The following is a 16,674-nucleotide window of genomic DNA, read 5'->3' as shown; positions in this document are numbered from 1 at the left end:
AAGAGATGGGGAGCTAGCTTGGTTTGGCATGATGAACAAGCGAAAAATAAAATTGGAATACCAAAAAATGACCGGTTTCCATGTAGGCTCCTTCTCCCCTACCTCCCTTGCCTACAGAGGACGCAGCTCCCGATATCAAAATCGCTTCCACAAAATATGTGCCACAAGGACCAGAACGAAAATTAGTCAAACAAGAAATTTCATGCCTTAAAAATACACGATAAAATATCCACATACTAGATGCGCGCACACACACAGGCATCGAGCCCAACACACGTACACGCACACATACATACATATATGCAACTCCCTCCAAAAAAAAAGAAGAAGAAAAGGTCCTGGTATAGTTGCCCCTCCGGTAAACCCCCCTCTCTCCCTCTCCTCCTCCCCAAGAATGATGCATTCGTTCCATCACGCTCCATGGTTCCATTTACTTGACATTGACCACCTCATCATCATCCACCTCTTCAATACTTGTACGGCGAATGCCCTCCTTGGCCTGAACGAGGCCCTTGCCATGGCCCTCGCCCGCCGCCGGTGGGGTTACTACTACTTCGCCCTCATCATCATCGTCACGCTTGGTAGCCTCTTCCGGCGCCGGTGCCGTTGTCGTCGTAGATGTGTCTACGCGGGAGCCAAACGGCCAAAGGCCGCTGAGGCCGCGTGCGGCCTCCTTGACGGGGTTGACGGCCAGCGGTTTCAGAAGCACCCTGTCAGGTGTCGGCGTCGTTGTCGTCGTTTCCTCGTCCTTGCCTTTGCCGCCGCCATCCTTTTCCTCCTCCGCCATGGCAAAGTCGCCGAACTCCTCGTCATCCGAGTCATCATCGTGGACGCCGGCGCCGGCGGCTCTGCTCACCATGCCGCGCCACCATCCGCCGCGGCCGCTGTCCCCTCTTCTCTGGGGTTCGTCGTCGTCTAGGTCATCGTCGTCAAGGTCATCATCATCAACATCGGCAAAGGGATCCCTCGCGCCACGTTGGTCGTTGTCGTCGCCATCGTCGTCGTCGTCGTCATCAAAGCCATTGAAAGCGTTGCCAAAGGTGGCGCTGTCTTGACTATTTTTTTGATGCATGGCCAGCCTCGCCGCAAGCTGCAACCGCGCGCGAGATGGGGGGATGTTCAGTGGCGGAGGAGGCGGCGGTGGCGGCGGTATTGAGGGCGGGTCGAGAGAGCCACCTTGTTCAGCATAAGAGCGAAACTAGGAATGTTCGTTAGCAGCCAGCACCAAGTATAGTCTTGATCAGGCGGGCAAAGCAACGCAGATCCGTTCAAGCTGCGATATTGGGTATCCCCCATAGTCTATCCGTAATTGTACAAAGTCCGTCATCTCCATAATACATGTCGGTCACTTGTGTAAAGATGCAAGGGTCAAGGCTAGTTCCATCGAGACCTTTTCCTTGCGCACGTCTGTGGCTCATAATTCCATCTCTTCGTCATCGTCGCCATCCATATGAAGAGGCCTATCGCCAAAATATCCCCGCATATAAGGGACTCCATCTTTATAAAAGACAAGGGGTCCGCCTGAGTCTCCCGCTGCCCCTGGATCTGTGGTGTCTCTGTCTCGAGCCGGTTCCTCACTCACCTCGGTGTTGACATCTTCATCTTCTCCTTCCCCGTCATCATCATCTTCGTCACTGCTGCTCCCAAACCCGGATATTAATGTGCCTCCGCTAATCGCAAACGGCCCGATACCGCTATTATTGTTATTGTCATTGAGCTCCATGCCACCATTCAGTCCAGCTTCCGCCAGCGCGGTGGCGCCTGCTGGAGTGTTGCTGAGGCCCGTAAGACCGCCAATGCCGCCGGCACCAAGGCTGGTACGGTGCCCCAGTGCGACTTCGGGCCTTACACCACCGAGAATAGCATTGTCCCTCTCGCGAGTTTCCGCGAGCGCACCCTCCACGTAGTTGATCCAGCCCGGGCTCATCACCTTGTCTAGAACAGTCTCGGAGAGTAGCTCGGGCGGATGTCTTTCAGTGAACTTGACAACCTCTTCGGCGATCAAGGTGAGATGGCCCATGTATCCCATACGGGTCTTGGTCTTGGCCTGTGATTCGTCACTGGCTTGCTGGCCGTTGATAATGGCAGTCGTTATGTCAGCAGCCTCAAAGAGAGATACAGCCAAGGTTGGGTTGTAGCCTCGATCCATGGGGCCATTGAATACTTGCTGGACGACATCGTAGACGACGTTGTGCAGAAAGTTATTCCAGGGGTATTTAAAGAAGAATGACTGCAGACGGTCAGCAATGATAAGGCAACGTAAGCGGGAGAAAATGAGCCTACCAAGATAGCGGGAACAACACGGTGCTCGACAAACTGTTGTTTCAAATAATCTCCAACAACCGGCTCGCCAGGCATATCCAGCTCCGGAACGTGGGAAATAGTGATCTCGGCCACGTGAGGTCCAGACTCGATTGGAATACTCTCGTCCCAGGTAGGTGATGCGGCTTCAAGAGGTGGCTCAGGGGCAGGCGGTGCGGAGAAAAGTGGTGCGGGAGTATCTTCAGGGTGTGGTGAAAGTGCTCGAACCTGAGAAAAGGCATCGCTGGGAGAGGCAACATCCAATTTGCTAGTGTCGTTGATGATATCATCCACAGCTTCAGCGGAGCTCTCTGTTTTGGTTTTCTCATCTGCTCCCGTCGCAGAGCGTTCCGATTCTGCGGGCCTTTCCGGCTCGGACATAATTTGGGAGGCAGCTGATTTGTCCAGCTCAGCAGGTGGTGCCTTGCTGGGTGAAATAGGTGCAACGACGAGCTCGGGGTTTTCGAATTTCTGCTCCGGTTCATTGGTAGCATTCAACTTAGGAGATGTGAGGGGTTCGTCAACGAACTCGTCCTCGTCTCTCATGGCCATGATACTCGATCTTTCTTGTTTCTGGGTCTCTTCTGTCGTGGCATCCACTTCTTCGAAGCCGTCCTCATTAGGATTCGTGACCTCTAGACGTCTACCTTCGCTGGGCATTCCCTGGCGCATTGTCAAATTGTCACCGACAACCTCGTCGTCATGTGCAAGGGCGAGCAAACCAGCTTCTCTCATGCGCTGGCGTTCAAAGTCGCGCGCAGCAATGAGCTGCTCAGATCCAGCTTCGTTGAGGAGACCCATGTTGCTGCAATGTAGAAGCTCTGCCATGAGTTCGCAAGTCTTGAAGCGGTCGAATCCTAGTGGCTCTAGTTTTTCGCCAAAGGTAGACGCAAGACCATTGGCCTGCGGAGGGCCGTCCATTATCAGGCTCATAAAGTTGGGCACATTGTCTGCAAAAAGGCGGAGGAGGGTACCGAGGTAAATGGGATCACGGCTGCAGGGCTCAGCTTGGGTCTCGGCAAGCACATCGGGGTCGTAGTCGGAGTTGTTTTTGCGAATCACCTCAATTATGATGCCAACGCCGACGGTGAGGGGATTGCCGCCATTGAGCATGTATCCAATGAGTTGCTCGACGCATTTCTTAGAGACTAATTGGCGGGTGAGCTCATTGGGGCCGATGCATTGCTGTTCATTTTGTGATGCATTGGCAGAAATGGTGATGATGGCTTTTATGAAGTCACCAGCTGCGGTTTGGACGACCCAGGAGTGTTCTGGGCTGATAAAGGAGAGGAGCGTGAAGATGATATCTTTTCCGTAGAGCCATTCGACGATGCCGTGACCACCTTCAGTACGGTCCATGGCAATAATCTTAAGAAGCAGGTCCATAATCATGGGGCATTCAACATGTCTCAACATATCGGGAACGGCGTTTGGGAGGCTTCGGAGCAGCTCAATCATGTCTTCGGTCTTCTTTTCAAAAAGCGATTCGTTGACCTTTGTAAAGTAGCTGGCCTGCAGAGGATCGAGGGGCGCGGGGCGGGACAAAAAGTCCCAGAAATCCCTGATAAGCTCTTTGTTGTCGGTAAGGGACTCGTAGATGGACCAGGTGTCGGAGCTCAAAACCTCACAGGCAACGAGGGCGTAGCGATTGTGGCGCTTTTCTTGTTCTTCATCGTCATTTTCAGCCGAGTCGGTATTGCGCGAGGATGCACGAGGACGAGAGAATGGCACGGGCGGATTGCGACCTCTCAGGTCATCCTGGTTTTCTTGAGGCGGCGCAAATGTCTCGAGCCTCGGGGCGACGACGTATTGCAGCAGGCGCTTGAGGATGGCATCTTCGCGGAGATACTCTATAAGCTTGGAGTTGTGCTGCTTGAGCTCCTGGATGAGGTCGCTCTCATCAAGTAGCTCCTCGAGGGTAAAGTCGGTCTTATCAAGGATGGTATCAATGGTGGAGATGTTGGCGTAGCCGCCAAATCTCCAAAACATGGTGAGGGTTCGCTATGCGGGCGGCGCCGGGGCAAGCTGGAGCGAGCGCCGGCGAGGGGGGTAGGCGGAAGCAGAAGCTGGTGAGCGTGGACAGATGAAGTCTGGTACTGCTGCTGACAGATGCGATGGCGTCGAGATTAGGGGAGACGGCGAGACACAGTCTGATGGGCGGGCATTCGGCTCGACGCGAAGGTGGTGGCGTGACGGATTAGGTCCAAAGGGGTGCCAGCAGGGATAGCGGCAAGGCACAGGCAACGCTCGCGAACAGGCACAGCGACAGGGCCGTCTAGATCATCCCGGGAAACGTCGATGGCGGCCGGGCAAGATGCAGGGCTGATGAGCGGTGGTGCGGCGCGCGACGAGATGAGTGTCGTGTGCGTGGGACGGATATACTGAAGGGGGAAAGGGATTGTGGTGACGAAGATGGTAAAGCGAGGGAAATGTGATGGTCGTGGAGCCGGACTGGTCAATGAATGTGCCGCACGCAAGCTGGCAGTGGAAGCTAGAAGAAGGCTGGCAGGTGCTGTACAGTCTGTCAAACCGGCGCACCATACAGTTGATTACAGTGGCTTAGCTAGGTAGGTACCTAGGTACCTTAGGGAAGCAGTGGAAGGGCCGATGGGCGGCTTCACGTCACAGCCAACGGGATTTACAGCGCTTCTCATACGCTAAAAACAGGGAACCGCACTGGGCCCGTGCCAAAGCTGGGCCATTATCAAGCCAGAAGCTCCCTTCTATTAACAATATCGTATTCAGGTGCTGATCTAAAAAAAAAAAGAGTAAGATCTCACAATTACCGGGAACCTGACTTATCATTTCAAAACTGTTCTCCCCGCTCCTCATCTCCCACGTGGCAATCTAAGAGCTTGTCCCAGCCACATCCACCATCGATTCATCATCTATTCTGTCTCCCAACCTGGTTTTATTTTCGCCCTGTTTCACCTCGGCTTAAATCTCCTATCCCGCATTTCTTGCCATTAACGTCCACTGGCATCGACACACAAATGAGAATGGAGACCCATTCACATTTGTCTGGCATCACATCGTCCCCACGTCCGATTTGAAACATCAAACAGCCGCCCCACAGACAGGTACGTACATTGGTACGTTGGGCGCTCGCTGCACCCCCGACATCCAAACGCAGCCATTGCATCGACTTTGATTTCTGAGAATGCATCGAAATCAGGCCTGGCGTGTGTTTTGAAGGCCAATCTCCAGCGCAAAACCTGTTCGCTATTTTATCTTGACTGTCTGGTGAGAGTAATCGGTTGCTGCACGTGCTTGTGGCTGCCAAGATCTGGATAGCTTCAGCCACTTAGGCTGTCGCTGTAGACTTGCGCCGCTTCCACTGGTGCTGGCAGTGAGCGCGAGTCTTTGACTTTTACTCTCACATATACGTTGGACAGCGGAATCCGGGCGTCGACTAGGCTCGACTTCCAGAAGCAGCGATACGTTACCTCCAGCTAGACCGCGCGGGCATCCTTGTGCATCGTCAAAACGCCCTGCTAAGCAGCACAAAGGTCCCCCCCTTCCGGAACGGATGAGGCTTGGGATGACGGGCGGCTGGTAAAGCACCTGATTCATCCATGCTCCACCAATGCTACATTGTCGATCGAACTCGGGCTCGCGTGCCTGAACATGCGAGGTCCATTGCGTGGTGGCTTGTCCAGCTTTTGGCGCCGAGTATTGATGCCCAATACTCGACAAAAGGCCGCGCGCTGGATGCCAAGGCCCAACACCATTAACAGATAGCTGGACCCCAACTTCAAATGATCGACTCGCAGCTCGACCAAATGACAAAAGTTTGGTGCTAAGCGGGGAATTCCTGCCAGATATATCATAGCCTGTGGAGAGCTGCCATCACTGAGTACCTGGAGCGCCGCAAAACCGATGCAGAAACTTGTCATGCACGAATACAGATTGGAGGGAAATACAGTAAATTCTTATCAAAACTCGCTACCCGATGTTTTATGCAATAATGAAATAATGAATACACGTAGCCACCGCGTTAGGCTCTCAGCAGACCATATTCATGATGCGCAGGCCGCGATCCAGCTCCGTGCCCACACTCTTCGAGGCCCCCGCGATGTCCTTGAGCACCACGTTGCGCCACCAAGCATACCAATCCGCAACCTCGGCCAGATTGACCTCGTCAAGCGCTAGCCACTCCTCCAGCTTGCGGTGCCACATGGGAAAGACGTGCTGCGCCAGCACCTCGGCGAGGACGGCGTCGCCCACCACGTCGCGCCAGCGGAGCACGCCCGATAGCGCCGGCAGGTACGGCGCCTGGTCGGCCGGGTCGACGCGAAAGTGCCGCCCGAGGTGTTTTCCCATCGAGGGCAGCACGTGAGCGACCATGAGCGGCCGCCACTGCGTCCCGAGTACCGCCTCCCATTGCGTCAGCCCGGGCACCACCCCTCGCGCATAATCCCACGCGTCAATGAGGTGCCGAAACTTGCGCTTCACGTCCGAAACGAGCCCCGTGCCGCGCGGGTCCAGGTGATACGCCGGCAGGTGCGGCAGCCAGGGGAACAGCCACATGTGCGGCAGGTGGTGGCTCTGCTTCTTCACCCGCGGGTTCCAGTCTGAGAGTGTCGCGTCCAGCTTGCGCGCAATGTTTTCCACGGCCTGGGCGCGGACAAAAGGCGGAAGCAGCTCGTCCCAGCTCTCCATGACTTCCAGGAGCGGCCCGGGCGTAAAGGCGTCCCAGCTGCGGACGGCGGCAAGCACTTGTGGGAGCCAACTCTTGTACATGAGCGTTTCGTAAGCCGTCGTTGATTTCTTGTGTCTCCGATAAACGCCTGCCTCGTCGCGCAATAGATTGTCATTTCTGTCGAGTGTGCTGTTTTGCGCATTGTTGCTCATGAGAATGCCTATTAGTCCCCGAAGTTCCGTCGCAAACTTGGTGGGCTCCGTCAAAGGATCCCAGTCCTTGAAGAAAGGGTGTATGGCGGCAACGATGATATCTGCCACTCCAGGCACTGCAGAGCTTAGATCTTCCACCTCACCCAGAGCTGCCATGACCTCTTCAAAAGTTGTAGCTGTGGTGATTCGGTCTACCACCAGCGTGGAAAACACTTTCAATCGTGCAAACTCAACACGGACCTCATCAACTTCTTTTTCTTTCTCGGCAAGCTCAAGATCAATCCACTTCTTGCGTTCCTCGAGACTTCTCCATTCTTCGGTAAAGGCCATCAGATCCGCTTGGGCTCGTTTCACCAACTTCCTGGACTCAATCACTTCTTTTGACTCGGCTTCTCCAGATGTTGGTGTCATGATACCGCTTGTCGAGGTCAAGAGTCTGCTTCCAGGGCCAGTCATGTCGAGAATCGGCGTAAACACGTCAGGAATGTGCATTCCCGGTGCTGCAGTACGAATCTGGTCAGCGGTAAGATACTTCGTCTTTTGTCGTCTAGGAGTGCTGCCGCCACTGCTGGTCGCTGTTGTGAGGCCCTTTCTCCGCGCTTTGGCTCTGGCTTTCCGCTTCTTTTCCTCTTCGTCCGAGTCAATGAATGTCTCTCCACGCAGTTCAGCTTGACGTTTCTCTTCTTTCTTTTCCTGCGCCGATTTCTCCTGCACAGCCCCCAGGCCGACGCCCTGCGGTCGAAGATTTGCCTCTATAATGACATTTCGTCCCTGCCCTTCCTTACCAAGACCTTTGCCCTCAACATAGCCCATCTTTGCCATCATGCGCGCACCGAATGATTTGGCATTGATTTTACCCTTGCCCTTTGGTCCAAAAGCACTTGGCTGTGGCTTGTGTTCTGGCTTTGGCTGACTGGATTTGCCTTGTGGTTCCTTCAGCACAGGCTCGGCCGCAGATGACGGAACGAAACCAACGCCCAGGACCCCGCCGCCGCGAAAATTCGTCGCGAAACTCGGCCGGCCGGCTTGTTCCTCCGCCTCGTCTTCTTCATCTTGGTCTTCTTCAAAAGCTTTGCCCTGCATTCTGTGCTGGTTGAATCCAAGGCCGACTCCAGTAAGCGCCTCCTGCTCTTCTTCTTCCTCACTTGCGTCTTCATCTTGCATTGTATCGCGCAGCACCGGTCGAGAATCCTCGGGGTCGTTATCGTTTGTTGCCGCATTTGACTCAGCCGTGGCGGTTGTGACAAAGCTCATGGCCTTATTTCGCAGCGTCTTTCGCTTCCACTTGGATGCTGGACCGCCATCGTCACTGTCGGAGGCGAAGATTCCGAGCGCCGCGCGCTCTTTGTTGTTCCCTCCGAGTCGTCGTCTCTTTCGCGGTTTAAATTCGCCGAAATCGTCGTGATCCTGGCCAGGCAGGAGGCGCTCGTCGTCGGAATCTGAATCAGAAGAAGAGTATTGTTCTGCAGCAGCTTTTGACATGCGAGAAGGGTCAAAGGAGAACCCTGAGGAGCTGTCCATGTCTCGCGAAGCTCAGAATTCAGGCTCCAGTTGTGATGAGTTGAACCACGTCATTGACAGTTAAAAATAGCCGCTTGAGCCTGTCAGAGAGCTTTTGCGACAGAGCGCATGGACGAAGGCGACGGATAACTCGAGGCTAGAGATGAATTTAGGCAGCCTTCTTATCTACACGTGACTACTCCGCGTCGCGCGACGGCCACGCTAATAAATAGTCTTCACCCCGCTGCCAGACTACACACCGCTATGAAGGAATTACTTTCAACTAGTATGACTACTTGCTGTCCAGAACTGGATTCGTCATAAAATGAAAACGGTGCAAACTACTACGTACTCTCGCTTTGAACTAAGATAGCGTCATTTGCAATTTTTCACAGTCGGAATCACGATCGTTGCTGCAAGTAGAACTCTTCGTGCATTGAGGGGCTCTTCTTACATGGCCGTTACCCCAGCAATCCCCTGCCAGGTACCCGACGCCACCTGTAAACAATGTCGCGCACTCATCTGTAGCCACGGCGTTGGGTACCGACAGTTCTGCCACGAAAAGAAGGAGAATAACTGTTCAACTATTGGCATGTGTAGGATAAAACCCCGCTTGCGTGCTTCATGTTTTTCTTTGTCTTGAGCTTGTCGCTACAACAAGAATTACATTCTCCAATTTGAAGCCAGCAGCACATCCATATTAGGTAACCCACCATCCATCATCTCTACGCTGGGCAATCAGGTGACAGCACTTGTTGACTTTCGTTTGGCATTTCGCAAGCTGGTTTGCCTTTCTGCCACTACGCGAGCGCAACTTGGTCAGCTTCTACTTGGCTGGACTCCTTATTTTTCTCTTTTCAAACGTCTTTCGAAAGCGTCTTGCGCTGCCCTATTCTCGGCGACAAAAGCCTTCCCTCTTGAATTTTTTTACTTTTTTTTTTGCCCCTCGCTGTCACCCTTAACTGGTTTTCCGCTTCCACAGGGGTCCTCGACCGCGAACCTAATACATACAATTTTACTCGCGTGGAAAGCACTGCTTGCCTACAACAGCACATTTCGCTTTCCATTTTTTGAGCCTGCCTCCCTTTTCAAGGATTAGCGTCCACTCATCTCCGGGTATAGCAGACTTCATTGCTAAGGTATGCTTCGTCGCTCTTCGCAGCAGACAGACCGGAAGCCCCGTACTCAACGAGACGCGCCCCTCTGTTGAAGCGCCATGAAAAGGCTCAAGCATCTAATCGTCAAGCTAGGAACTGCCCCAGGCCCCCATTCGAAGCCTAGACCTTCTCGACTATCTCAGGCGACTACCTGCCACCGCATCCCAAGCGCATCCCCTGCCGCCAACATGGCTGAAGAGGAAGACTACAGCTCAATCCCCTTGCCCGACCGATTCACTCATAAGGTAATCAAACATATAACTTGGCTCGCCTACTTTCTGAAAACGACACTGACAAAGCGGTCCGCAGCTGTGGAAAGTTCGCAAAGGAGCCTACGAAGAAGCTGCCAAACAATTCGCCCTTACCCCCGACGAATCCGATCCCTTCTTTCGCCCGTTTCTGAGTGATGTTGGCCTCTGGAAATCAGCCGTTCTAGACGCCAACGTCGTATCACAACAAGAAGGTGTCATCGCCCTCTGCGCCTTTCTCAAATATGCTGGACGAGATGCCGGCCTCCGCACACGCAACCATACTATCGGTCCGATAGTCGAAAAGTGCCTTTCGAGTTCAAGGGCAGCAACAAAACAAAACGGAATCGAGGCATTATTGCTTTACGTTGAGCTCGATGTCGCTGGCCCCGTAGTCGAGGACGTTTTGCCTGGACTGGCGCATAGGACCCCGAAAAATGTTGCTGCAACCCTCAACGCTCTGACCCAGATTGTTCACAATTATGGTTGTAAGATCGTCGATCCGAAGCCCATATTAAAAGCGCTACCGAAAGCTTTCGGTGCTGCGGACAAGAACGTCCGGGCCGAGGCTACGAGTCTTACGGTCGAGTTATATAGATGGCTGCGTGAAGCGATGAAGCCACTTTTCTGGGGAGAGCTGAAGCCTACGCAGCACACTGACCTCGAAGCCCAATTCGAAAAGGTAAAGGCCGAGCCACCTCCCAAGCAAGAGCGTCTCCTGCGCTCACAGCAAGAAGTTGTCGAGGCTGCACCTGAAGATGACGGCGACGGGTATGACGAAGGTGGCGATGAGCCTGAAGGTGCTGACGAACTCGACGCATTCGCCTTGGCTGAACCGGTTGATGTCAGCAAAAAGATTTCTCCCAATTTCACCGAACTTCTCGCCTCATCGAAATGGAAAGACCGCAAGGAGGCTGTCGATGGTCTATACGAAGCTCTGAACGTTCCTCGCATCAAGGAAACCGACTTTGGAGAAGTCAACCGAGGCCTTGCAAAATGTATGAAAGACGCCAACGTTCTTGTTGTCACTCAGGCTGCGCTTTGCATCGAGCTTCTCGCCAAGGGTCTTCGCCAAAGCTTTGCCAAATATCGTGCCATTGTCATGCAGCCCATCATGGAGCGCCTGAAGGAGAAGAAGCAGACTGTGTCCGACGCACTCAGTGCTGCCCTTGATGCTGTATTTGCTTCTACCACCTTTTCTGACTGCATGGAAGACATTACAACTGCCCTTGGCAACAAGAATCCTCAAGTCAAGGAAGGCACCATGAAATTTCTCATTAGATGCCTGCGCACCACTCGAGATGTCCCCTCTAAACCGGAGATTGCTGCTGTCTGTGAATCTGGAAAGAAGCTCCTTGCTGAGTCGACACCAGGTCTACGTGATGGCGGTGCCGAGATCCTGGGGACTGTCATGAAAATTATCGGCGAACGAGCCATGACGCCCCTCATTGAGGGACTAGATGACATCAGAAAGACCAAAGTCAAGGAATTCTACGCCAGCGCAGAAGTGAAGGCTAAGGAAAAGCCAAAGGCCCCTCCCGCGCCAAAGGCTGCCCCCAAAAAAGCCGTTGCAGGCAAGCGGCCAGTGGCAAAAAAGGCCGCACCAGTTATGCCGGCTACGGAGCCACCTGCGAAGCCTGGGAGCAAGCTAGGCATGCCCAAGTCGTCTGGCCTAGGTGGTCTCAAGGCACCCCAAAAGCGGACATTGGCAGCGCCGGGCACCGCCTCTCCTCGAAGACCTGCAGCAGGCCCGCCTATCATGCCTTCTGACGATGAGCCTGTTGCACCGCCAGCCCAGCCTCGCATTGGAGCATCTCGCGGTCTGGCTGGTCGCTCGCTCGCCAAGTCAGCTGCTGCACCAGCAATGCCTCCTCCAGACTCGCCACCTCGTGTAAGCGGTTTTAGCGCTGTTGAGCGCGCGGAGCTGGAAGAGCTCCGAGCGGCAAATGACAGGCTCACGCGACAGGTAGATGACATGAGGCAGGAAAGGAGCAAGTTCTTATCTGAGATCCAAGAGCTTAAGAATCAAAATGCCGGACTGATTGAAGATCATACTCGTGATGTCCTGAGCATCAAGGCCAAGGAAACACAACTTGTGCGAGCACGGAGTGACGCGGAAGCCACCGAAGGTGTTAATGATAGGCTCAGACGTGAGCTTGAGCGCTTGAAAAGAGCATTGAACAAAGCGGAGACCATCGGCGGAGGCTCCGGTGTCGTTAGCCCCGCCATTACTTCTCCCACGCGCGATGATGTCGGTATTTTTCATGATGCCGGTTTGGCTTCTGGTGGTTACAGCAGAGCAAGCTTCGCCAGCACCATGACAGAGGAAAAGGAGAATAGCGAAATGGTGTATCCCAGAAACAAAATCAGTCCAGAGCTTCGATACGGCAGCGGAGCTTCTTCCGGGCGCGGCTCTCCAGCCCGCGGTTATCGCACGGCTAACCCCCCTAGAGAGGAAAGTGTTGATTCTATGGGACCCCCTCGAAGAGAACGGCCTGTGTCCTCCCTGCCACAACCCTCTGGTGGAGGAGAAAGCTGGCGCCGTGCTGCTGAAGTGACTAGTCAACTTAAAGCCCGCATTGAGCAGATGAAGGTATGTTTGAGGACAGAGTTCTGGACCTTGTTACAAGTACTAACAGAGGGTGTGATAGGCTAAGCAAGGCTTCGCTCGCCCATAGATGGCACGATGGAAGATCCTAGCTTCATAATTGACGACATGACGGTATTGCCGATGTGGAGACACAGGACGACGATAGGGCTACGTTCGTGGTAATGGTTTCTTTTGAGTGCATTTCAAGGCGTTGGACGCATCATACCCCTTATCGTTCTTGTGCAAAGGGTAGCACTCTGTGGAAGTTGTGTACTGCTTCAGTCTCGGATTGTTCTTCTTCTTCTTTTTACAAGAGAGGATAAGGAATGCAGTACTCTGGTCCGTGGAACGCACGAGAAAATAATTTGTGGCGAGGGTGTTTGTGATTGAAACCTTGCTGTTTTGATATTTTCTTTTAATGGGTTGAATATGCGGATAGATGGGCTACAACGTTTTTGGTGCAGGACAACACGGAATTTACTGCTCTATGCTGATGATGATATCCTTTATAATATTCTGTACATGAAATGTACTCCATTATATTTGCCTAGCCTCGATTCTGAACTTGGCCGTCGTAATATGTACATTATCTGCCCAATGAATAAAGCCAAGTCGCTATATACGTCCGCACTTGATTGCTGTCCTCCTCTCAGATCAGGCCATGACTGAGCAGGCTTCATCATAACAGTCCTCCCAGCCTGTTTTCCCCGATGCCCAAAATTTGTGCAGTTTGCCCAAGCACAGCGTCGGCCCGTAATATGCATCGCGGTGCGTCGAGATTCTGCGCAGCGTCTGTGTGACAAAGTCTCGCTCCGCCGCGTCGCCTTGGCCGGTCAGCGTCACGCCCACGACCGCCAGCGGCCAGGCGAGGCTGGTGGGACGCTCGGCAATGAGCGGCAAGACCTCGCGGATCAGCGACAGGATCTCGACGCGGAGCGTGTCGGTGCTCGGCGTCGGCGCCGGATCCGCATCCCCGTCGTGAAGTGTCTCACCGTCATCGATGTCCGCCTCGCTACCTGACACTTCGGGCGATGGTAGATTCGACGATGCCTCGTTGTCGTCTGTGGGTGTCGTCGTCGTTGTTGTCGGCGCGAGGCTCAGCGGGGGGAGCGTGAGCAGGCCGTAAAGGAGGACGGCTTTCTGGAAGATGCGGCACAGAAGGCGCGCCTCGGGCTTGTCCGGCACGCCGTAAGGCTCTTCCCAGTCGGCGACGGAGAATTCGGCGATGTGCTTGTAGACTTGCCGCGCGGCGGGGAGGACGAAGCTCTGGACGGAAGCGCCGCCAGCGACGAGGGCGCGCAGACGATTGATGCGAATCAGGTCCGCAAAGACGTGGCTGGAGCACGGGACGTCGGTGTAGAGTGTGAAGGTAAAGACATGGTGTGTCTCTTCTGGCGTGAGGTCATCGAAGATGGTGAGCATCTGCGCGGCGGGAGTGGTCGTGCTTGTCAGCACATGGAGCCTGCAGCCCATTGTAGTCAGTTGTTTTGCTGCCCATTTGTGAAAGACGGGAAAGCAAGCATACATGAAGACGTATTGGAATTGATAATCAAAGCTTTTGATTCTCTTGGAAAGTCTCGTGTAGCCGCCTCGCATTTTGTAAAGCGCGCCGTAGCCGTGGAGGTGGGCCTTCCAGGTGCTGCCCAGCAGCGTGAGCTGGTGCAAGAGTTAGAACTTGGTCCGGCTGGCTTTGATAACGAATCTTGGCTTGGCTCAGACATGTCAGCTTACATCAATGCTTAGCAAATCCACTATCCTGACAAACACAGAATCGTTGGTAGGGCCATCAGGACTAGACAGTCTTTCGTTGATCACTGCGAGCATGGTGCTCATGGACGCGTGAAACGCTGTCCACAGATACTGGTCATGTGGCATATCCTCAGGGCTTCGAAGTGTTCCTCTTTTTTTGGCGGCGTCTGCTATTCGATTACTAAAAATGAATGTGATGAAGCTCGTCTTGCAACCAAGGTTCCCTGCTGTCGGCATGAAAACACCGACTGTGTCGTCCAACTGATTTGCCATGAGGCTTGGTAAAATGGTTCGATAATCTGCCGCAAGTTTGAATGATGTTAGCGCCCGGTATTGATTCGTGTTGGCATCACCGCTAGTGTCAATGGATGAGGGAACCAACAGTAGTGGAAAGCTTCCATGAGATCCCAGTCTGGTGGTACTAGATGAGCTGAGTACTCGCATTGGCTAAACTTGCCAGGATACCGTGACCTGGAGCCTGTCAAATAAAGACTTTGGGCACTGTCATTTCCATTTACACGTGGCTCAGGCACGCTTTCGGATGCAGTCGACGCGGTTTGCTTTGAAGGCTTCTGGGGCAGACTTTTGTACCCATCACACATGCGACCTGAAGTCATGCACCGATTGCACATTGGTTTGGCCTCATCACATTTGACGCGACGTATGCTGGCGGTCAGGACAAGCAGTGTCAGCGATTTTACGCGCGCCGCAGCTCCGTGGCCGGCGTGTGCCAATGCACGCCTCCGGGGTAGGGGGGTGGACGTACCGGCAGGTAATACAGCCCGTTCGCGTCTTGGTGGCCCATCGTTTCTGCCGCGGCGGACTAGTGCCTTCATTTTCAGTGGGCGGCGACGCTATGACGGCAACTGACCCCGACACCGACGAGCTTGATGACGATGATGAAGCTGGCTCGCGGCCGTTATCTCGGCCCCGGATGGCCGGGGCGAGCGGGGTGCTGTGTCTTAACTCGGCGGCTTTGGCGGGGGCCATGGCGAGGAGAGGAGAGGATAAGTCCCCCGGGAATACTGGCTGTGGGCGCGGCAGTCGCTCAACTCTGCGGCCGCAAGAAAACCTTGTACGAGCTTAATAGCGTCGCTATGCAGGCGATACCCGGAGGGACCCAGGAAATAAGCTATGGAGCTGTGCAGGTCGTTGCGTTGTCGATGCTTGCGTCGGTTGGCGGCGCCGTGGAGCACCGGCTGAATGGGAAGGTGGTGTCACTGGGCGTGGCGGGCTTATGATTGGCTACATCGTTCTTGCGGCAGTTGGCTGCGATACAAGGTATCGGTGAATTCACACAATGGGGAGAGTTGAATAGATGATTGAAACGTAGCCAAGTGGGCTGTGATCCAAGGGAATAATTTTCGTCATTGAAAGTCTCAATCGCGGCCTTTCTCTAGAATCAGAGTTTGGCATGTACTATGTGCCGCCTAATTATAGTACAATAGTACATGAGAACCAACAAGACCAGGCGCTATTTATGGCTTGTTGTGTTTTCTTTTTGAAAAAAAAAAAAGAGAAAAAAAGCAAGTATTTACTATTGAGGTGTTGCCCTTTTCACAAATACGTGCCCTTCTTTTTATTCTCTGAGAAGTCTGCGCCGAGCCCCGATTTCTCGTGCCAAGCCTTGGTGATACACATCTCCCTTTCCAGTGGTTGACGACCCAAACACATTAAAACCGCGAACCACAGCATAGAGCGCAAGCCTCAGTAGTCTCTACCTCACTTGCCTTCCGCCCCCCCCATGTCATTTTGTCCTAGTTGCTGGTGCTCCTCGATGGCTCTTTGCCATCCTACAGTCCTACCCTACACAACACTCGACAACACGTGACCTCTGCAGCAGCGACAACAGCCACAGCCAGTAAATAGCCCGAGCACTTCTCAGCCCAACGTCTTGGTCAAGCAAAAGCAACGACCGGGTTGAGGTTGGACCTCAGAGGGTTCTTTATATTTACCAGGCACGAAACACGGCCTTCAATAACCATCCGTCTGCTAAATACACACACTTCTTCAGTGGAGCTCTATCAATAGTGAGCCTAATAAATAGACTGGCCGCCCCTGCAATAAATACCTTTCGAAACCTGGTCGCAGGCTCCAGTGCTGCCCTGGTTTGTGCCTGGGTCCTTACCCATCACACACGTCATTGCCCGAGTGCTTGCTCTCTTCTCCGCCACACTTCTCCCGTCTTTGCTGCATATTACACATAGCTCGCACCGGCGTGCTTCCACAGTCCAATCTGCTCATTCTCCTGGTTGCATTGCTTTCGCTGCCTCAT

At 53.7% G+C, this 16,674-nt stretch overlaps 4 protein-coding genes across 4 annotated transcripts; 1 reads left to right on the top strand and 3 right to left on the bottom strand.

The window, feature by feature from the left end:
• Window positions 1-430: 430 nt before the first annotated feature.
• On the bottom strand, window positions 431-4,290 carry BBA_08307 (SIT4-associating protein SAP190; the record flags this gene model as incomplete). The annotated part of the gene is made up of 3 exons (XM_008603404.1): window positions 431-1,198; window positions 1,583-2,230; window positions 2,284-4,290. The coding sequence occupies 3 exons, from the start codon at window positions 4,288-4,290 to the stop codon at window positions 431-433; spliced, it is 3,423 nt and encodes a 1,140-aa protein (XP_008601626.1).
• A 2,016-nt stretch (window positions 4,291-6,306) lies between these two features.
• On the bottom strand, window positions 6,307-8,676 carry BBA_08306 (tuftelin interacting protein 11; the record flags this gene model as incomplete). The annotated part of the gene is made up of 1 exon (XM_008603403.1): window positions 6,307-8,676. The coding sequence occupies one exon, from the start codon at window positions 8,674-8,676 to the stop codon at window positions 6,307-6,309; it is 2,370 nt and encodes a 789-aa protein (XP_008601625.1).
• Window positions 8,677-10,000: 1,324 nt separating this feature from the next.
• On the top strand, window positions 10,001-12,738 carry BBA_08305 (HEAT repeat containing protein; the record flags this gene model as incomplete). The annotated part of the gene is made up of 3 exons (XM_008603402.1): window positions 10,001-10,057; window positions 10,122-12,653; window positions 12,712-12,738. 3 exons carry the CDS (start codon window positions 10,001-10,003, stop codon window positions 12,736-12,738), a joined length of 2,616 nt encoding a protein of 871 aa, XP_008601624.1.
• Window positions 12,739-13,304: 566 nt separating this feature from the next.
• Window positions 13,305-15,389, bottom strand: BBA_08304 (C6 zinc finger domain-containing protein; the record flags this gene model as incomplete). Its single annotated transcript, XM_008603401.1, has 5 exons — window positions 13,305-14,112; window positions 14,176-14,306; window positions 14,382-14,698; window positions 14,782-15,065; window positions 15,166-15,389. The coding sequence occupies 5 exons, from the start codon at window positions 15,387-15,389 to the stop codon at window positions 13,305-13,307; spliced, it is 1,764 nt and encodes a 587-aa protein (XP_008601623.1).
• Window positions 15,390-16,674: the final 1,285 nt, after the last annotated feature.

This window comes from Beauveria bassiana, assembly GCF_000280675.1.
Source record: "Beauveria bassiana ARSEF 2860 unplaced genomic scaffold BBA_S00033, whole genome shotgun sequence".
NCBI lineage: Eukaryota > Fungi > Ascomycota > Sordariomycetes > Hypocreales > Cordycipitaceae > Beauveria > Beauveria bassiana.
The sequence above is the reverse complement of the archived record's forward strand: the minus strand, read 5'-3'. Positions and strand labels throughout refer to the sequence as shown.